Source organism: Lagenorhynchus albirostris, chromosome 15 (assembly GCF_949774975.1).
Source record: "Lagenorhynchus albirostris chromosome 15, mLagAlb1.1, whole genome shotgun sequence".
NCBI classification, from domain to species: domain Eukaryota; kingdom Metazoa; phylum Chordata; class Mammalia; order Artiodactyla; family Delphinidae; genus Lagenorhynchus; species Lagenorhynchus albirostris.
The window spans coordinates 23,098,031-23,122,294 of record NC_083109.1 but is presented as its reverse complement, the minus strand read 5'-3'; the positions used below and the strand labels follow the sequence as shown (position 1 = coordinate 23,122,294).

At 46.9% G+C, this 24,264-nt stretch overlaps 1 protein-coding gene across 5 annotated transcripts in view; it reads left to right on the top strand.

Annotated features, from left to right (window-relative positions):
* The window catches only part of AAR2 (AAR2 splicing factor), a 67,004-nt gene that overhangs the window by 8,648 nt on the left and 34,092 nt on the right, over window positions 1-24,264 (top strand). For 2 of the 5 annotated variants that reach the window (XM_060123562.1, XM_060123561.1), the window contains exon 4: window positions 11,316-11,648. The exons of the other annotated variants lie outside the window; for them this stretch is intronic. In XM_060123562.1, coding sequence (XP_059979545.1) covers window positions 11,316-11,483 — 168 coding nt within the window. In that variant the 3' untranslated portion in view covers window positions 11,484-11,648. Of the gene's footprint in view, window positions 1-11,315; window positions 11,649-24,264 lie in introns of those variants that run through there. 5 annotated transcript variants of the gene reach the window in all.

Sequence of the window (24,264 nt, the reverse complement as noted above, 5' to 3'; positions counted from 1 at the left end):
ATTCACTAACCTCTCACTCCCACCCATGGTAAGGGAAGGAATGAACAGTCATTAAATGCCTGTGGCATTTAATAGGCACCATGCTTATCTCTTTATATGGGTTCCCTCATTTAATCTCTCTGGAGCACGTGAGACAGGGAGGATTATTCCCATTTTACAAATGAGAACGCTGAGACTCAAAAAGGTTAAATCATTAATATAAGGTCACACAGCTGGTAGGTGGCAGAGTCAGGATTTGTACCCAGGCCTGAGTCTTGGTTTAAGGCCTATGCTTATGCCCCTACATACCGAATACAGTGTAGATCCCCGCCCCCCCCCACCGAAAAGAGTCTTGATTGACATTAGTGGACATACCTATCAGGGGCCTGTTTCTCAGAGATACAGAATACTTTTCTAAAACCAGCATTCTGTTGGAAGAGTCCCTGTGATCAGGCAGCTGACATAAACCTCTGAAGTTGAAGGACTTGTGTGGACCATGGGGATGAGTCAGTCAGGCTGATGGTTTGAGCCTGGTGTATTCCACTTCATGAGAGTTATAAAACTGCCCTTTTATTGGTTCTTGATATCACAGAGAAATTAAATCCCTTTAGCCTTCCTCTGCAGGGGAAATCGCCCCAGTTACTGGGTCATGGGTTGCAGAGCAGTAGGAGGCAGCAGCCTGCTAACTGGCCTCTGGCAGCGGGAATACGTGCTGCCCTTGTGATACGCCCTAGTGCTGTCGTGCAAACATAGGAGGGCCGCAGTGTGTCGTTGGCTGTCCAACCATTGTCAGCATGACCAGCAGCTGAGCTCTCATTGCTGAGGCTTTGTTGCCAGCAATGATTTACAAAGCAGAAAGGGCCCAGCTGGATTGGTCGATGTCCAGGTAGGGTGTGCAAAGCTGATGATTAGAAGAATTTTGTCTTTGGACTTTTCACCAAGAAAATTTGATGTCATTATTTGGAAAAATCCAGGACATGTGCCTTAAAAAAAATATATCAACACCTGTTTTTTGTTTTTTAAAGCACATTGTCTGCATTCAAAGACCTTATTCTTTTTTTGTTTTTTTTTTAATTAATTAATTTATTTTTGCTGTGTTGGGTCTTCGTTTCTGTGCGAGGGCTTTCTCTAGTTGTGGCAAGTGGGGGCTACTCTTCATCGCGGTGCACTGGCCTCTCACTATCGCGGCCTCTCTTGTTGGGGAGCACAGGCTCCAGATGCGCAGGCTTAATACTTGTGGCTCACGGGCTTAGTTGCTCCGCGGCATGTGGGATCCTCCCAGACCAGGGCTCGGACCCGTGTCCCCTGCATTAGCAGGCAGATTCTCAACCACTGCGCTACCAGGGAAGCCCCCTCAACACCTGTTTTTTAAGCATCCTTTATTTATATACAACGTTCTTCTCAGAGTGTTGAGGAATATGTATATGAGTTAGCCTGTTTCTTAGAGGTACAGAGCACTTTTCTAAAACCAGCATACTGTTGGAAGAGTCCATGTGATCAGGCAGCTGACATAAAACTCTGAAAGTTGAAGGACTTGTGCAGAAGCATCTCTTCATTGATTTAGCAGGCGTTTGCTGTGCACCTGTTGTATACAAGGCCCTGTTCTAGGATGGGGAATGTAGCTCTGGGCAAGACAGACAGAGTCCCTGACTTGGAGTTTAGATTTTGGTGGGAAAGTAAACAAATGAATTAACCAGATAACTCCAGGTAGCCCTAAGTGTCTTAGAAGGCAGTACCATTTTCCTAACCCAGGCCTTTTGGTCTCATCTAGACTGCATCAGAGTTTATCAACTTCCATGTTTACCCCCATCAGTCCATCTGTCTCCCACACTGCCACCAAAATGCACCTCTGATTCTATTTCTCTGTGGTCCTCGTTGCCTAAAAAGTTAAAAGCCCAAACCTAAGTGATAATACCCATTCTGATCGGGCTCCTAATCTGTTTTCCAGCTTTTCCTTCCTTTCCCTATTTTCCACCATCAACTCCAGCAGCAGTGGTCTCCTTGCAAGTTGCCAGACATGCCATGCTGTTCCATGCCTTCCTCTTTTTTTTTAATTGTAAAAAATATGTAACATGAGATTTACCCTCTTAATTTTTTAAGTGTACAGTACAGTACTGTTAACTATAAGCAGAGAGGATCTCTAGAACTTTTTCATCTGGCACGACTGAAACTTTGTACCCATGTTTCATGTCTTCTTAACTGAACCTGATTTTCCCTCCGCCTGTACTTGTTGATCCTACAGGATGCCCTCTAGGCATCCCTCTCTGTGGTGCCATCCCTGATATCTCCCTCCTTTCCATACTATTAGCCTACTTTGTACGTGTCACTATTATATTGCACAGGCTGTGCTTGTGAAATGTATATATTGTCTGCCTGACTTCCCCACTGAGCCATGGGCTTTTACCAGACGCCTATTTTTTGTTCATCTGGTTATATGCAACACCTACTTGAGGCCTAGCACTGATCTCACTTTGTGTTATTGGGTGTTTTTAGTGCATAATTCCTGTGGCAGTGTGAACAGATGACCCTGCTATGACAGGTGTAAACAGTGAAGTCTGGTCAAAGGGCATTAGGAGCACCAGAGAGGGGTTGGTTGGTTCATTCAGGCTGGAGTTGAGATTTGAGGAGACAGAGAGTCAGGAATGGCGTTTTTGTGAAGGGGGGCATTTGATCGTGAGCTTGAAGGATGACACAGATTTCAATGGGCAAAATGCAGAAAGGGTATTTCAAAACTTTTCTCTTTTTTGATGGCAAGTTTCACTGATGCCATCTTGGCAGTGAGATCCTGTCACCCTACACACAGGCACTCACTCCGGGTGTTTGTGAGTGAATGAATCAGCCCATAAAAGCCTTCCTTAGCCAGCCGCCTGCTCTCCCCGCAGGTCATCAAGTAAGTGGAACTGGCTTTCTTACTTCAGAGTTTAAATGGCTGCTACACATGGAGAGGGACTGGTGTTTGTGTGTGAGCACTTAAAGACAGCCACATTAGCTTGTGTAAAATCAGCGACATAATGCCCTCTGCCAGTAGAGGCCCCTTTGAATAGATGCCACTGATTTTTACAAATCCCATGGATTAGCTTGAGTAAAAATTATTTGTTTTATAAAAATAGATACAGTTTTTTCTTTTATTTGAAGCAACTTGAGTCATCATAATTTGTTTAAAACCAATGAAAGGATAATCTGAATTTAATAGTGTGTTATAAAGTGAATTATGTACAAAATAAGAATTCTTATTACTGATTGCATAGCATTTAGGCATATAGTCATGTAACCTGGTTTTTTTTAATACTTTTAGTCGCAATAGGCCACTAAATAGGCTCTCCAGCTTCATTTCTTGCCAGTATTCGAAATACTAGTGTCCACCTTTAACTCTCGAGGGAAAACACTAGCTCTGACAATGATGTCTGTAGTACCGGCATACCTTGGAGATATTGTGGGTTTGGTGCTGGGCTACCACAATAAAGTGAATATCACCAAAAGTGAGTCACATGAATTTTTTGGTTTCCCAGTGCATATAAAAGTCATGTTTACTCTATACATAGTCTATTAAGTGTGCAGTAGCATTATGTCTTAAAAGAAAATACCTTAGTGAAGCACTTTATTGCTAAAAACTGCTAACCGTCATCTGCGCCCTCAGTGAGTCGTAATCTTTTTTTTTTTTAACATCTTTATTGGAGTATCATTTCCTTACAATGGTGTGTTAGTTTCTGCTTTATAACAAAGTGAATCAGCTATACATATATATATATATCCCCATATCTCCTCCCTCTTGCATCTCCCTCCCACCCTCCCTATCCCACCCCTCTAGGTGGTCACAAAGCACCAAGCTGATCTCCCTGTGCTATGTGGCTGCTTCCCACTAGCTATCTATTTTACATTTGGTAGTGTATATATGTCCATGCCACTCTCTCACTTCGTCCCAGCTTACCCTTCCCCCTCCCCGTGTCCTCAAGTCCATTCTCTATGTCTGCATCTTTATTCCTTTCCTGCCCCAAGGTTCTTCAGAACCTTTTTTTTTTTTTTTTTAAGATTCCATGTATATGTGTTAGCATACGGTATTTGCTTTTCTCTTTCTGACTTACTTCACTCTGTATGACAGACTCTGGGTCCATCCACCTCACTACAAATAACTCAATTTCGTTCCTTTTTATGGCTGAGTAGTATTCCATTGTGTATATGTGCCGCATCTTCTTTATCCATTCATCTGTGGATGGACACTTAGGTTGCTTGCATGTCCTAGCTATTGTAAGTAGAGCTGCAATGAAAATTGTGGTACATGACTCTTTTTGATTTATGGTTTTCTCAGGGTATATACCCAGTAGTGGGATTTAGTTTTTTAAGGAACCTCCATACTGTTCTCCACAGTGGCTGTATCAATTTACATTCCCACCAACAGTGCAAGAGGGTTCCCTTTTCTCCACACCCTCTCCAGCATTTATTGTTTGTAGATTTTTTGATGATGGCCGTTCTCACTGGTGTGAGGTGATACCTCATTGTAGTTTTGATTTGCATTTCTCTAATGATTAGTGATGTTGAGCATCCTTTCACGTGTTTGTTGGCAATCTGTATATCTTCTTTGGAGAAATGTCTATTCAGGTCTTCTGCCCGTTTTTGGATTGGGTTGTTTGTTTTTTTTGATATTGAGCTGCATGAGCTGCTTGTAAATTTTGGAGATTAATCCTTTGTCAGTTGCTTCATTTGCGAATACTTTCTCCCATTCTGAGGGTTATCTTTTCGTCTTGTTTATGGTTTCCTTTGCTGTGCAAAAGCTTTTAAGTTTCATTAGGTCCCATTTGTTTATTTTTGTTTTTATTTCCATTTCTCTACAAGGTGGGTCAAAAAGGATTTTGCTGTTATTTATGTCATAGAGTGTTCTGCCTATGTTTTCCTCTAAGAGTTAGATAGTGTCTGGTTTTACATTTAGGTCTTTAATCCAGTTTGAGTTTATTTTTGTGTATGGTGTTAGGGAGTGTTCTAATTTCATTCTTTTTTTTTTTTTTTTTTTTTTAGAAATGGCTTTTTTTATTTATTTATTTTTGGCTGTGTTGGGTCTTCGTTTCTGTGCGAGGGCTTTCTCTAGTTGTGGCAAGCAGGGGCCACTCTTCATCGCGGTGTGCAGACCTCTCACTATCGCGGCCTCTCTTGTTGCGGAGCACAGGCTCCAGACGTGCCGGCTCAGTAGTTGTGGCTCACAGGCTTAGTTGCTCCGCAGCATGTGGGATCTTCCCGGACCAGGGCTCGAACCTGTGTCCCCTGCATTGGCAGGCAGACTCTCAACCACTGCGCCACCAGGGAAGCCCTCTAATTTCATTCTTTTACATGTAGCTGTCCAGTTTTCCCAGCACCACTTATTGAAGAGGCTGTCTTTTCTCCATTATACATTCTTGCCTCCTTCATCAAAAATAAGGTGACCATAGGTGCTTGGGTTTATCTCTGGGCTTTCTATCCTGTTCCATTGATCTGTATTTCTGTTTTTGTGCCAGTACCATACTGTCTTGATTACTGTAGCTTTGTAGTATCCTCTGAAGTCCGGGAGCCTGGTTCCTCCAGCTCTGTTTTTCTTTCTCAAGATTGCTTTGGCTGTTCGGGGTCTTTTGTGTTTCCATACAAATTGTGAAATTTTTTGTTCTAGTTCTGTGAAAAATGCCATTGGTAGTTTGATAGGGATTGCATTGAGTCTTTGGGTGGTATAGTCGTTTTCACAATGTTGATTCTTCCAATCCAAGAACATGGTCTATCTCTCCATCTGTTTGTATCATCTTTAATTTCTTTCATCAGTGTCTTATAGTTTTCTGCATACAGGTCTTTTGTCTCCTTAGGTAGGTTTATTCCTAGGTATAGTCGTAATGTTTTTGGTTTGAAATATTTTGAGAATTACCAGAATATGACACAGACACAAAGTGAGCAAATGCTGTTGGGAAAATGGTGCTGATAGACTTGCTCAATGCAGGGTTGCCACAGACCTTCATTTTGTAAAAAATGCAATACCTGAGAAGTGCAATAAAACAGCATATGCCTGTGTTTTTGTCATAACACCAGCTCTGATAAATTTCACCTGCCTACTCCTGCACCTCCTGCCATCAACTATCACTTCTGCACACTTACTGTGCATTATTTCATTTAGCCCTCACAACAATGCTAGAAGTTAAGTATATAATCCCATTTTATAGATGAGAAGACAGGCACAGGGAGGTCACATAATTTTGCCTGAGTTTGTCAGAGCTAGTGGATGGCAAGGCTGAACTTTGATTCTAAAGCCCACTGTGGTGGGCTCCCATATATGATTAGAGCCCCAGATGAAACATCCCAAATTCTTTAAACTGACCTCAGAAAACATGATTCTGCTGCTTTTCGCCTTCTTGGTAATTGTTGTGAAGTGATAGTCTTGCTTTTAACACCACTTACTTCTTCTGCAAGTGGAAATAAAATGTACTACCTCTGGCTAGTTTCATTCTAAGTTGAATAATCATGTGGGAATTGAAAAAATTAGGAAATTTCATCTTTTTGGTCTAGCCACAAAATAGGATAAGCAGTGACTCAGCTATCTACCGTGGTATTTTGAATTTCTCAAGGTGACCTGACTGAACTCAATTTATTTAACTGGGGTTTAAAAGAAAGCTTTCACATTTCTGACTAAAGTACAATTTTACAATATATAGACTTAATGGTAAAAGTATTAATACCTTTTTTTTTTTAATTTGAAGAAAAATACCCAATGGGTGTGCTTTTAGTTCTAAAGTGCAGATGTTTGTGAAATGTTATTATCCTTTTTCAAAAGTATTTTTAAAATATCCAGGATTAATATTCCCATATTAAGATGATTCATTTCTCAGTGATTTTAAAAAGTTTACTTGTTTCACTTAAGTAAATAAAATAACCAGATCATTACTAAATTTATATAAGAAGGCATACAATTAATCTAAAAACAAGAGAATCAAAGTAACTTGTTGTTTGGAAACCAGATACTGTCTAAACATCTCTTCTGAATTGTGAATTTTTAAAATAACAAGTTTGTAAACTATAGGGACAAAAATAGATCAATGGATGCCAGGGGCTAGGGTCAAGGGGAGGATTTGATCTGTAAGGGGGCAGTGTGAGGGAATATTTTTGGAGTGATGGAACGGTTCAGTATCCTGATTGTGATGGTATATGGGCCTTTAAACTCATAGACTGGATACCAAAAGAAAAAGCTATAAACAGATACCTATCTTGATTACATCATATAGTGGTTGCATGGGTGTATACATTTATCAAAACGAATTGAACACTTAAAATGGATGAATTTAATTGTATGTAAATTATGCATCAATAAAGTTGGTTTTTTAAAACGGGCAACCTAGGCTGTGACCTGGGTCCTGGAGGCCTGCAGAAGGGACAGTTCCAGAAGCACCTGGTCTCCAAGCCCCTTGGTTCCCCATAGGACACGGCTGAAAATATCAAGGATGTATTACGTCTGTGTCAAGACAAAAAGAAGGTTTTGGTAGGGAAGAAGGATTTCGATTTGCCTACTGGGACTGGATCTTGCTTGACATTTATCACTTGCTCAGCATTTATCACCATCCTTATCTGTACAATGGGAATAGTAATTTCCTATCCTACCTCCCAGTTTGTAGTAAAGATTAGATTGACAAGTTCTTTAAAAAGGACATAGTGCTTTTCAAATTAGAAGCCTTATTTTTCAGACTGAAGCCTTCAGTTATACCTGCCTCTAGTTGATGTTACCCCCATGGCGATGTTGGAGAGGTGGGTGGGAAGGATGAATGACGAGTATGCACCCAGCCTGTTCCAGTCTCTCACTGCTGGCCAGCCCTACATCTCATTCATATCCATTCAGGGAGCATCCTGTGGGCCCCAACTCTATGCCAGGCCCTGGGCGATCTGCTGTGTGGGTCACATTGATAATTAGGAAGTGACCCCTACTCTGAAGGGGCACAGATCCCTGTGATGCAAGCAGAGTGTGAGAAATGCCATAAGGGATGCTCAGGCGCAGTCCTGGGGGAACAGAGGTTGGAGCAGTTCCTTTCAGCTTGGGCTTTTATAAGAGAACTGTCACAAGGAGATGGCTTGTGAGCCGGTGGCATTCAGGGGCCTGGTAAATAAGCCACGTCCTCCCCAGGACGAGTCCCTTATTCTGTCCAGCACCATCATGTAATTATCGAGCAATCATTTGGTACAGGCACTGTGCAAAAGGGACCCAGAAATAGATTTCATAGAACGTATGATCTTCTTCGTTCTTTTGTTCATTAAACATCCAATGGGTCCTTTTTATATGGCAGACTCTGTGCCAGGGGAGTGGGATGCAGGTAGGAAAAGGAGTCTCTGCTTTGGGTTTGCTCCTTGTCTCTTGGGAGAGCTCAATGGTAAATGGACGGTTACTGACTGAGAGTGAGGCTATGTCCCAAGTAACCCTGGGCACCGGGGGAGCACAGAGGAGCACCTGTTCCGTCTTTGGTCTGGGAAGACATCCCAAAGGAGGTGGCATCTGAACTGAGCTTGGGTCACTAGTAGAAATTAGTAGGTGAAGGAGGAGAAAGCAGGGGTGGAGAAGCGTGTTATAAGCAGAGGGAAAAGCCTGTGTGAGTAGAGGCACAGAAGAGGCAATGGAGCATGTTTGGGCAGCTGCTCAATGTGGCAGGAGAGGAAGGGCTGTGTAGAGAGTAGTACAATTTACCATGTAAGGAGGGAGAACAGGAAGAGGCTTTTGCTAATTCAGCCAGCAGGCCCCCACCCCCAGGACCTCTGGGGGCAGACCCATGGGTGCACAGGGCCTCCAGCACTAATGCTGTTTGAAACAAGGCTTCTCTGCTTCCCATACCAGGCCCCTCCCCAGGGTTCAGCCAGCCTCACGTTCAATGCTCCAGAGCAAGCTCCATTAGCTGCCTATGGACAGGCCACCGGCTTCCCCACTGCCCTCTCACCAGTGAGCTCACACAGCCCCTCTAATTAGTTATTGATCTGGTATTTTGTTGTAGCTGTGCTTCCTGCTCCTGTATTTAGTCGATTCCCAAGTAATGAAACTAAATTCTGTAACCCCCCCACCTTCTGCTTCTGAACTCCCCTCCCCGTCACTTCAGTCCCTGCTACCACCCCAACAAAGTGTCTCCAAGCAAAGACCACTGACCATGAGCCTCACTCCTGCTAACAGAGGCGGTTAGGAGGCGTGTTGTCCCTGGAAGCAGCTGCAGAGTACACCTGTTACCTTTGTCAGGTCAAGGCCCCTGGAGCCCAGATTCCTTCCTTGGTGGCCTGCGGGCCAGCTGTGACACGAAGGTGATGGGGATCAGATTGCTGCTTTCACCCTCATGCTGCTGTGTCTGGGGTGGTCTTGCAGGGAGCCAACGGGTAGTCTGGGAAAAACTGCTCCTTCCTTTCTGGTAGTTTTGACCCAGCCATTTAACTCCCCTCAGCCTCCATTTCCATAAAATAGGCATCCTAGTGTGTCTTCCCAGGGCCTTGTGAGGATCCATTGGACTACTCTATGAAACTTCTTTGAGAACAATAAAATAGTGTGAGAAGGAGTAATGGGTTTGCTGTCATTCTTAGAGAAGCGGTTGAGATCCGGGACAATCTGGAATGGAGTTTCAGAGGTAGGGAAAATTATTCTGTTTGCCCCTGCCCATGTTTATATTAGACGAAACTGAATTTAAAAGAACATCAAAACAAGGGATTAATATCCAGAATATATAAAGAACTTCGATGACTCAACAACACAAATAAAAAAACCTGATCAAAAAAGGGCAAAAAGGGCTTCCCTGGTGGCGCAGTGGTTGAGAGTCCGCCTGCCGATGCAGGAGACACGGGTTCGTGCCCCGGTCCGGAAAGATCCCACATGCCACGGAGCGGCCGGGCCTGTGAGCCATGGCCGCTGAGCCTGCGCGTCCAGAGCCTGTGCTCCGCAACGGGAGAGGACACAACAGTGAGAGGCCCGCGTACCGCAAAAAAAAAAAAAAAAAAAAAAAAAGGGCAAAGGACTTGAATAGACTTTTCTCCAAGGAAGATATACACACGGCCAATAAATACATGAAAAGATATTCAGCATCACTAATCCTTAGGGAAATGCAAATCAAAACCACAATGAGACACCACACCCATTTGGGTAGCTGTTGTAAACAAACAAACAAAAACAAAATAACAGATACTGAAGAGATTCTAGAGAAATTGGAACCCTCGTTCATTGCTGATGGGAATGTAGAATGACACAGCCACTGTGGAAAACAGTATGGTGGTTCCTCAAAACATTAAACAGAATTACCTTATGATCCAGAAACTCCACTTCTGGGTATATACCCCAAAGAATTGAAAGCAATGACTCTGTAAGAGATATTTTTATATCCGTGTTCATAGCAGCATTATTTATAATAGCCAAAAGGTAGAAACAACCCAAATGGCCATTGACAGATGAGTGGGGAAAAAATGTGGTATCTACATACAGTGGCATATCTTTCAGCCTTAGAAAGGAAGGAAATTCTGGCACTCCCTACATGAGTGAACCTTGAAGACCTTATGTTAAGTGAAATAAGTCAGGCACAAAAGGACAAATATTGTATGATTCCACTTACATGAGGTACCTAGAGTAGTCAGAGTCATAGAGAGAAAGTAGAATGGTGGTTACCAGGGGCTGGAAGCAGGGAATGGGGAGTTAATGGGTGTCGTTTCAGTTGGGCAAGATGAAAAAGTTCTGGAGATGGTTGGTGGTGATGGTTGTGTAATAATGTAAATATACTTAATGCCACTGGACTATACTCTTAACATGGTGAATATTATGTGTATTTAGTACAGTCTTTTAAATTATAATTTTTTTAATGTTTAAAATGGTAGATTTTGTGTTATGTATATATTACCACAATTTAAAAAAAACAAAGCTTTTAAGGGGAATAGAAACCTCAGATTGGCAGCCTGGGGCCCATTTAGATTAGAGCAGCAATTCACCCTCACTGGGTTAGGGCCTGGGATTTTATGGGATCCAGGGGCTTATAAGCACCCCCATGCCTTTCTTAGTACCAGCTGGTGTAGCTACTGCCTCTTTTTCTAAGTTACTGTCCAGGTGCCCAGTAGATCTCCCCAGAGAGCAGGGCCAGGGTGATGGCCCCGCTGGCCTTACTCTCAGTGGGGCATCTCTGCCCAAGATAGTAATTTTCCATTCTGGTCCTGCCCGAGCTTCTCAGCTGGGCTTGGACCTTCTTTCTTGGTTTGGGGGGAGCACAGTAGGTGTCCTGAGCCTGTGCCAGCAGCGGCTGATCCACCCACCCTGGAGAGCTGAACGCCACGAGGAAATTTCCGCAGCTTTCTCAGCCCCTCTGTGTTCTCAGGAGTGACTTATCCTCTGTTCTCTGTAGGTTTTCTTTTCATCCGCCTGCAGCGTTGCCGTGGATGCCACCCTGAGGCAGAAAGCTGAAAAGTTCCAAGCTCACCTAACCAAGAAGTTTCAGTGGGACTTTGAGGCGGAGCCTGAGGACTGCGCCCCGGTGGTGGTGGTTCTTCCCGAGGGCGTGGGGACTGGCTAAGTGGAAAAGCTCTCAGCCAGAGGAGGCCCCTTCCCCACGGCTGCGGTCCTGGCTCCTCCATTCACCTGTCCTGCTGGGACTTACTGGGGCAGCAGCCCTGCCAGGTTCTACAAAGATGGAGCCAGAATTCCCTCCTTCACCAATAAATAAGTTCCTTCAGTGCCAGCGAGGCTGTACCCCATCTAGAAGGCGCATTTGTGGGTTCGCCGTCAGCCTGGCCTCGGTGCTATAACCTAACTGAATTCCAGATGAGCTCTTGGGAGAGACCTGCCTCAGCAGCAGCCTGCTTCCTCCCAGAAGAGAAGAAGTTGAGCCAAAAGCCCAGGAGAACCGATTGTTTATTCCGTAGAACGATTAGAAACCCTGGAGTGCCCAGGAGTCTGAGATGTCAGTTGGTGACTTTTTAAAAGTTAATCAGAGGGTAATAGGGAGATGAGCCAGGATTTCTGCCTGCCCCTTGTTGGATGGGAATACGTCACAGAAAACATGGGTGTGTGACCACCCTGGAGCCCCAGGTTGGGGAGGGCATAACAGAAGACAGTTGGGTTGAATCTGACGAGTGGTCAGCTTTTGCTTTAAGTCCCTTTCTCCTGTCCAGAGGTCCCAGTGGATAATCTTTCAAGATCATTGCAGCCCCTGACCTCAGAGGCGTTGCTAGTGCCACACCCCTCCCATCTGCTCCGTTCTGAGGCCTCAGACCCAGAAGTGGGCCTTGGTGACCCTTTGAATGGCCCCATTCCTCACCAGAGCCAGCACGAGTGTTTCTGATGACCTGGAGATTCAACGACAAAAGAGAAAGGTTCTTGCTTTGTACAGGCTTCTTTGGCCCTGTTGAAGTTCTGCGCCTTTATTCAGAGCTCCAGAGATGACCTGGTCAGCCTGGGTCCACCCCCCGTCCTGCTGTAGGGCTGTCAGCCACAGGAGTGATGGTGCTCCGGTTTCCTGGGAGTCCTGAGGGCCCGCGCATCATACACACAGGCCCTGCCACCCTGACCTCACACTGTTGTACTGTGATCAGAGTCCCTGTGCTGCTCTCTCCCAAGGCTGCGGCTCACACTAGGTTTCTGAATAAGAATCCCCTCCGGTTAAGACTTTCGGTTCCACTTGTCTCCTTGGAATTGTTTTTCCAAGAGCATAACGTACATTAAAGTCTTGGAGTTGAGACTAAATCCCCTTGTGTGAGTCTCATAGTTCATCTGCCCAGTTCCCACCGCAGCCAGGCACTGTCCTTAGATGCACATGTCCTCCCTACCGGGCACCAGGAGACCCTGCCCAACCTCTGCAGGCTCTGGAGGAGGCAAGTGACCAGCGATGTCTCCTGTCACCAGCGGGGCTTCTGAGATGGGCACACCTGCAGGAATGATTGAGGCCCTGTATCTATATAGCAACCAGAAGGTTCACCTTGTGTGAATTTGCTGTTCTTTTTCTCCCCAAAGCCCAATCATCAGAACTACTGGGGAGCTTGTTAAAATTGCAGATTCCAAAGGAATAAAGCCCTGATCCATGCCGCAGCATAGACAAACCTTGGAAACACTGTGCAGAGTGAAAGAAGTTGGACGCAAAGACCACATGTTGTACGATTGCATTCTTATGAATCGTCCAGAGTTGACAAATCCTTAGAGACAGAGGGATTAGTGGTTACCAGGGGATGGGAGAGTGGGGAAGGGGGAGTGACTGCTAATGGGTACTGGGTTTCTTTTTGGGGTGATGACAAGGTTCTGGAAGTAGGTAGTGGTGGTGGTTGGCCAACCTTATGAGTATCATAAAAACCCATACAAGCGTATGCTTTAAAATGGTGAATTTTATGGTGTGTAAATTATATCTCAATAATTTTTAAAAGTTCAGACTCCCAAGTCCCACCATACAGGAACTCGGAGGCAGTGAATCTGGGTGCAGCCTGGGTTCTGAGGCACACTCAGTTTTGAGTTACTACCTAGAAGTAACAGCATTGCAATTTAGTACCTAGAGCTCCACTGGGACAATTTGTCTCCCACTGGCCTTGACAGGGCAGCATCTGGAAGTTGGATCATGTGACCTGTTCTCTAAGCTTGTTGGTCTTATGTCTGCACAGACACATACACCCCCCAACCGCGCCCACTCACACAAATGGGTTAAAGAAAAGCAGCTACAATGTATAAGTGCTCTGTTCTGTTAGTTCACTTAATCCTCACAACAGTACGTGGTAAGTGCTATTATTATCCCCATTTTACTGATAGGAAAATGGGCTCAGAGAGCTTCCGTCATTTTGCTAGGGTCCCACAGCTTGTAAGGATTGAGCTCAAGAGTCAAACCAAGCCCTTTGGTGTCCAGGGTCCGCACTCAGTACTGCATTCACTACTGTGATTTACTCCTTCCCTACCCTTGCATGTCCAGGACAGCTTGCTTTCTTCCTGCTTCCCCGGATCTAGCCTTGGCCCTGTTGACAGCCAGCTGTGTGACCGTGGGCAAGCCACTTACGTTCTCCGGGCTTCAGTGTATTTTTGTATAAAGTAAGAGAGTTTGCTTGGACTGAAGATTTCTGGTAAAGATACTCCAGGCTCCTTCAGGCTCCCTCCACTTAAAAATGGAACCTTGTGTTTTAAATGTTTTCAAAGGGAAACTATATTTACATGAGGTAATATGGCTGGGCTGACAAAAAAAAAAAAACAATAGGTCTCTTGTTGGGGGCTAGAGTGACATAGATGCTGTGTCTTCTTCTCCCAGCTGGCAGTCCTCTGTGTCTTTGATGAATAAAAAATGTGAAAACAAATTAATTATTACTTAATACTTGCAGTATTTTTGGAAAGCAGAAACCTTGAAAACTGAGAACCAGTGGCGTTGCTGATCTCTAAGCTCCCTTCCAGTTCTAACACATCTAAAAGTGAAGCTATTGGCAGGAGCTGGCCTGATTTTAAAATCCCCTCAAATGCAGGCCTCCTGGGGTCTGGCTCTTGTTTGCGAGGCTGCTTTATCCTATTAACAGAATCAGCAGAGGTAGCGACTTTCCAACCCCTTCTGCTGTCCCCGTGACAAACCCTCGCTGCTCATAGCCCCGGTCCGTCTAATTTCTTACCACTTGAGCAGTGGAGGAGTTCCCGCCGCTGATTGCCTCTTACCATCGGTAATTATTTTCCCAACGTCATCCCTTTATAAATATTATTTAATATTCTCAGGGTGCTCTGACATGTTGGTTTCTCCAACTAATCAGACTTTGGCTTGACCAAGATGCCATCCCCTGCTGAAACGGGGGCTGGCAATGCAGAGGATGCCGTGGCAAAGCCATCGCTGAGTCACGTCCGCCAGACTTAAAGCAGGACAGAGTTGGGCAGCTCACCTGAGCCACGTGCTAATACTGGGGGCCGCATGGTCCTGTGATTCTGCAGAACCACCCCCGCTGACCACGGCACTGCCTCACCTTGGAGTTCACCACATCTGGCGCAGGCAGTCTTTGTTGTCAGTAGGCCCTTCTAGACCCTTCTCCTCAACATCCAACGTCTGTCTCCGAGGTGGTTCATTCTCCCCGCAAACCCTGGGCTCCTGCTCTGGACTGGCCTCCCTGCTGAGATGGGGTTGAGAGCCAAGGTAACATCAGCTGCTCCCTGCTGGGGGGTGGGGGAGGAGTGTGTCCAGCCCTCCCCCACCTGCTAGGCCTTCTGTCCTGTGTCCTCAGTCTGGTGCTCACCTGTGTAGACTCAACAGATTTCTCTGGAAAACAGGGATCCTCAGGGTTCTCAGGCTGTCAGTTAAAATGCTCGGTGGGAGGAAGGTGGGAGAAGTCGGTGGCTTCCCAGTCCAACGTCAGACGCCTGTTCGAAAGGAACTCCACAGGGGTCTCTTCCTTGGATCTCTGTCTTGCTTCTTCCCTCCGCACAATTTCTCCATTTTCCCTTTGTCCGCCTCCAGACGTTCTTACCTGGCTCAAGTCTGGACTCTACACCGCTAAGGGTATGCCGACAGATGGAGTTTCATCTTGAGGAGAGGGAGCCATCCCATGAGAAGCAGAGAAAAATGTGGGACCTACACCAAAGAGCAGAGAAGCTGGGAGAGCTGTCTTGAAGGAGGAGGTCTCTGCATCCTTTAGAAGGGAGAGCTGGGACCCGTGGAAGAAACTGCAGGGGGCAGAGCTTGGCTTCATTCCTTCTCTACCCAACTAATACTCTCTGAGCTCCTGCCCCTGGGAGCTTACATTCCAGTGGGGCGAGGGACAGGCAATAAGTGTAATAAACAGACTGAAGAGTATGTTAGTTGTGAGAAATGCTCTGGAAAAAAATAGAGCAGGATAAGGGAAGTTGGGAGTCCTGGCAGGGTAAGGGGACATGTTGCAATTTAAATGGGGTGACGCTTGAGCAAGGATTTGAAGGGGGTGAGCAAGGGAGCCATGTGGTTATCTGAGGGAAGTGTTCCAGGCAAAATGAAGTGAGTGCAAAGGCCCTGGGGCAGGAGCATGTCTGATGTGTTGGAGGAGCACCAGGGGGTCAGCATGGTGTGAGTGGAGCGATCAAGAAGAGAATGGAAGGAGAGAACATCTCGGAGGGTACAGAGCAATCAGATTGTCCAGGGCTTAGGGACTGTTGTAAGAATGTTGCATTTTAGTCAGTAAAATGGGATCCATTAGAGGGTTTTAAGCAGAAGAGTGGCTTTTGTTTTAACAGGGTCACCAGCTGTCCTGTTGGACATAGACTGCAGGGGGCTGGGTAGAAGCAGGGAGACGAGTAAGAAGGCTAGTGCAGTGGAGGTGAGGGATGACGCTGGCTCAATCAGAGTGATATCAGGTATGCACGCTGGGGCTATTCATGACTCAGATCAGGGATGGACTGGATGTCTTCCAAGGGCCCTTCTAGCCTGATAACCTCGCCTCTGAAGTCTCAGAATCTGGGCAGAATACTGACTCGTGGGGTCCTCCCACCCCCACCCTACAAGTCCCCTGTCTACTGTGCCATCAGGGATCTGCCAGCCCTGCCTGTTCCCAGATGTCCATGGTACCTTAGGGCAGGTGAGGCAATGGTGAAGGGCTGGGGAGGAACTCACAGGAGTTCTGGGCTGTCGGGGTGGAGGCAGGGGACTCGACGGCTCTGTTGAGAAGCCGTAAATGAGTCAGGGCCGCGACAGGCTCTGGTCACACTGCCAGCGAGTGCTGAGGAGGGTCACACTTGCTGTTCGGGGGTTCTCATGACTCACAGAGTTGAGGGCTGTTGGTACTAATTTGTCTTGGTCAAGAAGCGTTCACACACCCATTTCCACCAGGGAATGTCCATGGACTTCGAGGTGACTAACGTGAGCCGGCATGGAGGGGGGAGGTGCTCCCTCTTCTCTGCTGGGAACGTGCTGGATCCTTTATTCACGTTATTCAGGCAGAGCCGTAGGTCTTCAAGGAAGGTCTTATCATTCCTCATCGTACAGACAAGGAAACAAGGCTCAGAGAGGTGAGGCACAGGCTCACGAGTCTCAGAGCCAGAATCCCAGCCTGTCTGAGTCCGGCACGGCCCTGCCACCACACAGCTCTCCTTAATAAGAACGGTTACATAATCTGTGATAATTACCAGTGGATCCAAGGCTGCCAGCCTGATAACTGACAGTGTCAGCCACTTGCAAGGGTGGTGGGCAGGCCCCACTGGCCTCTTGGTTCATGACAGCTTGCTAATGTTTCCACCCAGACTCTTAGTGTCCGGAGCTGGCCTTGGGTACAATGGACTGACTGGCTCAGGCGAGGTGGCACCTGGGTGTGGTAGGAGGGGGAGCCGCATCTGGTCCAGAAGGAGTCTGCTTCTAGACTCTGTGGACCACTGGGGACCCTGAGGGGCTGCTCCATCTGGGGCGCACCTGAGTAGAGACCTCTCCCACCCTGTCCTGCCAGAGTTGCTATTGAATTTGCAAAAGGTCTTTGCTTTACTGCCAGATGTGAGGCCTCTGAGGGGCTGATTTAATGCCCAGACATCCTCCGTAGATCAATAAGCTGTTTTGTTCCGAGTCTAGGAGCCCAAAGGTAGAGAACAGGATGTAGGGGATGGAGGGGGCGTCTCTTCTTCTCGATTTTTGAATGAGGAAGGCTACACCATTGTTCATTTCCCTTCTGGAAATTGTCTATTTATGGCCTCTGCCCATTTTTCTTTTGCATCTTCTTCTTTTTTTAATATACATTTGTCTTACATCTTAATATTAGAAATATTTCCCCCAATTTGCCTTTTAATGTTATGATGTTTTGAAATGTATACTTTACTTTTTTATGTCAAATATGCCAAGCTTGTTCTTTTTGATTTGATCTTTTTCCCACTGCTTTAATGCTTAAAAGTCTATTCCCATATCAAGATGAAATTTATACTAACCTATACTTTGTTCTAGTATTTCTCAGTGTTACGGTTTTTTATTGTATTTTGCCAGAGTCAAAACCATGTTTCCTCGGCCCCACTTAATCCATCCCCACTCCTACCTTTCACACCTCACATCCGTTCTCGATTTTTCCTCTCCAGATTTTAAGTCCTAACTACCGCCTCATGCCTCTGTCCTTTTCCTTTCCTCAGCCACCGAGGGCTTCTCATAAGCCTTCCTGATCCCCTCACAGCATCTACAGCCAGAACCACGCCCATATCTGGCCCTTGGCATTACAGTCTGGTGATGTGGAGTGCTTTTCTTGTTGCTTCCCAAGGCTAGAATCATTTGTTCATGATCCTGTACTGCCTTGCTCCAAACATGGGGCTAAGTGCATCAATGCTTTGGGTTTTTCTTTTTTTTTTTTTTTTAAAGAAGATAGAATTTAGTAGAGGGAAGGGTCTCTTCCAGAACAGCAGGCTGACTTCCTAGTAGTCTGGGAGAGTCGAGCCTGAACATGTGCTATAGATCAGTTTTTATAGCCAGAAAACAAAAGAATGGTCCGAGGTGAAAATTTTGTTTACTGATTGGTCGAGGCACATATACCTTCCTTCTATAGGGTGGGAGTGGGACAGGGCATATGCCTTTCCTTATTTGGGACAGGTCCCGTTGCCCAGGTGGGCATCGCCCAGGTGGGCTCAGGAATTTCGTAACCATCGCAACATGATGGGGAGGGCGATTAGGCGTCCGGTAGGGAGTGTAATGCTGAAACTTTTTCAGGCTGGTTTTCTTTGTCCTTGAAGCACCATTGTCCTTGGAGCACCACATTCCCCCCTGTATTTATAGGGCCAATTCCTTGGCCCTGTTGTATACCCTGCTCATATCTACCTAACTGCCTAATTGCCTCTCAAGCATTCGGGGAACCCTTTTGTGAGAAGGGACAGTGAACTCTCTGGCTGCTTCCTGCTGAGCGGAGGCCTCATGGGGCCCTGGGTTCCCGTTGCCTGCTCTGTCAGGGTGTATCTAGGGAGGAGTGCGGGCCCCGTGGAAAGTGATGGCGGCCTGTTCAAGCATTGTACGAGTGTTGACTGGCTGGTATTCTTGTTGCATCACCATTTGGAGGTTTATTTGTTGTATTCTGGAAGAGACAAACTTAACAAGGAGGTTAAAAATACATGGCCCGAAGATTAGTAGAAGTAGAAAAGCCACTATAGGGCCTAGGAAAGGGGTTAGCCAAGAGAACCAGGACCAGATATTAGTCTTGAAGTCCCACCAGTCGAATCCCCCTGAGACTCCTTGTAGAATCCACTTAGCTCTTTCAATAATGGCTCGAAGATGAGTCTGGACCCTGTCTGATTGGTTGACAAGAAAAGAGCAATCCTCCTTTAACATTGCACAGGTCCCTCCTTGATTAGCTGTTAGGAGGTCCAGAGCTCTTCTATTTTGTAAAACCACTCCTGCTAGAGAATTTATTTGCTCTTGTAGCATGTTAATTTGAGCTGCTAGGTTGGCAGTCTCTTGTGTGAGTTCAAGAGAGAGCTGTCGGGCAGTGAAAATGGAGTTTAAAAGTCCAGCTGAGCCTGTTCCCATCCCTGTTAGGAGGATTGAAGAATGGCAAGTGGGACCAGAGAAGGAGGTCAGGGCTGAATAATTAGCCCCAGTGTCAATTAGAAAGTTTACAGTAGCCCCTGCTACATCCAGGGTTACCTGGGGCTCCTCTGGTCTTATGGGGAACACAGGGGCTTGTAGACTGAGCCTCGGGCACCTTCAGTCATCCGCATCCAGGAGCCCCAGATCTAGAGTGCAATCCGGTTCTTGATCCTGATAGTCAGTTACCACTCACAGGGGCAATTGGCCTTGACCTCGGCCCAGGGGGCTGGGACCTGAAATACCCCGGGTGTTGAGTGGTTGTGGAATTGGCCTACCCACTTGAGGGTGGGAGGGACAACTCCTCTCCCAATGGCCCTTTTGGCGATGGTAAGGGCACGGTGTAATGGGTGGTGGGGTGCAGCAGTTCCTGACAGTGTGCCCCTGGTGACCGCACTGGTAGCAGGTTGGCGGTGGCTTCTGAGCTGGGAGAGGGGCTCCCATGGGTCCCTGCTGTGGTGGGACTGAGTAACGGCAAGAGCCATGTACTGAGCGTGGCGTTTTAATTTTTCCTCCTCTCAGTTCTCGTCTGTTCCTAGAAGCCTCCTCCCTGTTGTTGAAGACCTTAAGGCTGTGTCAAGTAGGACAGAAAATGGGGTCTGTGGCCCTTGCTCTAGTTTCTGTAATTTCTGTCTTATCTCTGGGGATGCCTGGCTTATAAAGTGAACTGCAAGTATAGGCTGAGCTTCAGGGGTCTCAGGGTCTAGGTTGGTGTATTTCCTCATAGCCTATACTCATCAGGCCTGAAAAAGGGCTGGATTCTCGGAGGGTTCCTGTGTGACTTCTCTGAGTTGATTATAATTGACAGGTTTGATGATTGCCTTTTTCATACCTTCTAGTAGACAGCTAATCATGTAATTTCTCCTAGTGAGCCCTCCTGCTGGCCCATTTTCATTTGCCTGGTATCTCCATCCTGGGTCTGCCCATGGGACTCCCCCCGCTCGGTTCTCATTAGGATTTTGGGCATGTGTCTCATCTGCCCAGGCCTGAGCCAAGGCCCAGATCCTGACCCTTTCTTCGTGAGAGCAGCAGGTAGTTAGGACCACATGAATATCTTGCCAAGTTAAGTCAAAGGCTATAGTTAGGGCCTGGAATTCCCTGATGAACACGGAGGGGTCCTGGCTAAAGGAGCCCAGTTTCCCTTGAATATGAGAGAGATCAGACATGGGGAAGGGGACCTGAACTCTGATAGTACCTAGGTCTCCGGTAGCGACCTCTCATAGGAGAAGCATACTGGGACTCAATTCAGAGCGTTGGGCTGCTTGTGACCGAGTGTGGGGAGGGGAGGGAAGGTCTGCTTCCAGGTATGGAGGTGGGGTTGGGGAGCAGAAGGTTGAGGAGGAGGCTGGGGAGACTGGGGACAAGAAGGCTCATCCAAGATACCTGGTGGAGGGGGAGATGCGGAGGGACGAGGTAGTGAAGCTGAAGGAGGAGGAGGGGGGGAGGGCGAGGCATTAAAGTGGTAATGGAGAGACACATGCGACAGGAGTCCCTTGGGCTCGGATTCTGACTGGGGGCCATGATGGCCTGGATATATGGAACCTCGGAATCCTTTCCTAGTTTCCGACAATAGAGATCAAGTTGGAGGATCGTGTTGTAATTTAGTGTCCCATTAAGAGGCCATTGTTCTTGTTCTCTCAGTTTGTATTGGGGCCAAGCCATAGTACAAAAGAAAATGGCAACTTCCCTGGTGGTGCAGTGGTTAAGAATCCACCTGCTAATGCAAGGGACACGGGTTTTATCCTTGGTCCGGGAAGATCCCACATGCCACGGAGCAACTAAGCCCGTGCGCTGCAACTACTGAGCCTGTGCTCTAGAGCCCACGAGCCACAACTACTGAAGCCCGTGCACCTAGAGCCTGTGCTCCGCAACAAGAGAAGCCACCACAATGAGAAGCCCGCGCACCACAACGAAGAGTAGCCTCCACTCGCCACAACTAGAGAAAGCCCGTGTGCAGCAACGAAGAGCCAATGCAGCCATAAATAAATAAATAAATAAATAAAAAATAAGCCTCCTTTTTTTTTTTTTTTTTTTTGCGGTACGCGGGCCTCTCTGCTCTGCTCTGTGAGGGCCTCTCTCACTGCTGTGGCCTCTCCCGTTGTGGAGCACAGGTTCCGGACGCGCAGGCTCAGCGGCCATGGCTCACAGGCCTAGCCGCTTCACGGCATGTGGGATCTTCCCGGACCAGGGCACGAACGCGTGTCCCCTGCATTGGCAGGCAGACTCTTAACCACTGCGCCACCAGGGAAGCCCAAGCCTCTTCTTTTTAAGATTGGGTCAAATTCCTTCCAATTTGTGAGTCTAAGGGGATAGACGTACCTGAACACATTCTTAGCCTCAGTGCCGTAGAATGGGGGTACTGAGAATTACTGATGGGCAAAAAGGCATCCCTCTTTGTCTCAGTGACATTTCCGTGTAACTAAGGCACCAGTGACCAGAAAAGGGAATTCCCGGAAGTCAGCGGGAAATTGACTCACCGTTAGAAGATGGGAAGGAGCTCTTGGGACGATCTAGAGGTGGTGGGGTCCTTGGAGTCAGTCCGAGCCTAGGAGAAAGAAGCAGAAGCAACAGAAAAGAGGACTGAGGATTCCTCTTCTAACCCTACCGAGGAGGCGGTGGCCAAGGGACTGGGGGCTTTGTGTTTTGCTTTGTCCATGATGTGCCTCATGTTGCACAGAAGTTGTCTTGACGGGGGCAGACTCTCTAATAGCCTGGTCCGTTCCGTGACCCCCTTATCCTTTCACGGGAGTCTTCAAGCGGCAGGCGCCCTAATGGCTTTTAAATGCCTGACCCGTGCCCTCACGATACCCTTTGGCCTAGTCCTGTCAGAAGGAAGACAGAGGGGTCCTCACCCGTTCTGGGCGGCAGTTACTGGGGTGAAGTGAGTCTTCGGAACACACCAGGGTGTGGCCCTGGCCAGAGTTCCTCCATTGCTTCCACAGCAACTTGCCTGTTCACAGAGGGTCCCAAGGAATGAGGAGAGGAGGTGAGGAAAGAGATCCCCCCTGGAGATACCCGTACAGGCCACCAAATGTCGTGGTCCGAACGTGGGTTGGAAAAGAATCTCCAGACACAAGGCAGATGTAAAGAAGATAGAATTTATTAGAGGGAAGTGTCGCTGCCAGAACAGTGGGCCAACTTCCTAGTAGTCTGGGAGAGTCTATCCTCAATGCTTTGTTGATGGGAAGATTACCTCTCCCTCCTTGAGAAGGCCCCATCCCTGCACTAAAGGCCCTGGAATGGCCAGTAGTTGCTGTTTTGTAGACTGCACAACCCATTTCTCTTCACCGCCCTTCTGATGTCAAGCCTTCTTTGCTTTGAGGAAGCCTTTTTCTACTCCATGTCATCTTTGGTAGGAGTGCCAATCATGGGACCTCATTCCGTCCTTCTACCTGCAGAGATAGACACATAACTTCAGCTAAGCCACTTGTCACCTTCCCTGGGATGCTTCTTCTGGAAGGTGCAGAAAGATACTGCATGCTTTTGGAGTTATGGTGGTAGAGGACTCTCACCTGGACCTAATAGGGCTCATCATACCCATAAAAAAAGAAAAAAGAGCCCTTGCACCAGAGGATGAGGACAGCACAGAAGGAAGCTGAGATGAGAGATGAGAGTGAGAGAGAGAGAGAGCCAACAACATCACTGGAACACCTGGATCCAGCACCACCTGCAGCCCACAGTCCCCAGGATTCCTTCAAATGAGCCAAAATAACGCCTTTTTTTCTTCCCTAAATTTTATTTTATTGTGGTAAGGACATTTAACATGAGATCTACCTTCTTAAGAATTTTTTAGGTGTAAAATACAGTATTGTTGATTATAGGTACAATGTTGTACAGCAGATCTCTGGAACTTAATCATCTTTCTTAACTGGAACTTTATGTCCATTGACTTGTAACTTCTCATTTCTCCCTCCCCTGACCCTCTGGCAACCACTATTCCATTCTTTGATTCTATGAATTTGACTGTTTTTGATACTTCATACTATTCACAATAGTATGTGGAAACAACCTAAATGTCCATCCACAGATGAATGGATAATGCAAAGGTGGTATATGCATACAATGGAATATTATTCAGCCTTAAAAAAGAAGGAGGTTCTACAATACGTGACAAGCTGGATGAACCCTGAGGACATTATACTGAGTGAAATAAGCCAGTCGCAGAAAGACAAATACCTCTTTTCTTTAAGCCCCTTTGTGACAGGTTCCTGCCCTTTGCAACCAGAAGTTTCCTGACTAATTCATTCTTGCATTTGTGAGGCTTTGACCTTCATTGCCTTCCCATCTGCAAAACTCCCAAGATGTCAGAGCTCAAAGGAGCACTAGAGACCACAGGCTGACCCTGCTGTTAGTGAAACCAAGATCCCAGGAGGAAAAAAGAACTCATTCAAGGTTACATGGTAAGTTGTTTTCTGCCTAAACAGAAAGCGCTTGAACTCACTGGCCAGCAGCCTGGACCGTGGCGCGGGCCTCAGCCATGGCATTGGAGTGCTGAGTGGCTATCGATCTGTTGTTTTCGGATGCATCACCCAGCCAAGATTGCCACCACCCCACAGGCATTTGTGCAGCCAAGGGAGAGCTCCAGGATGGGCCCAGGCCAGTCTGGGGAGGGCGTCAAGGGCTGCTGTTTCTGCTGTTCCAGACCCTGCGGCCCCTGTCGGGAGGGGGTGGCCATGATTGAGACCAGGGTTGCCATTTACTGAGCGCTCACTATGTGCCAGGCAGCATCTTCAACCATAGCAGCAGCTTTACGTACATCTGCCTTCATATGGAAGATTTGCCGCGTCCATATGAAGGAAGTACTATGGGAATCCCCATTTCACCAGCGAGGAAACAGGCCCAGAGAAGT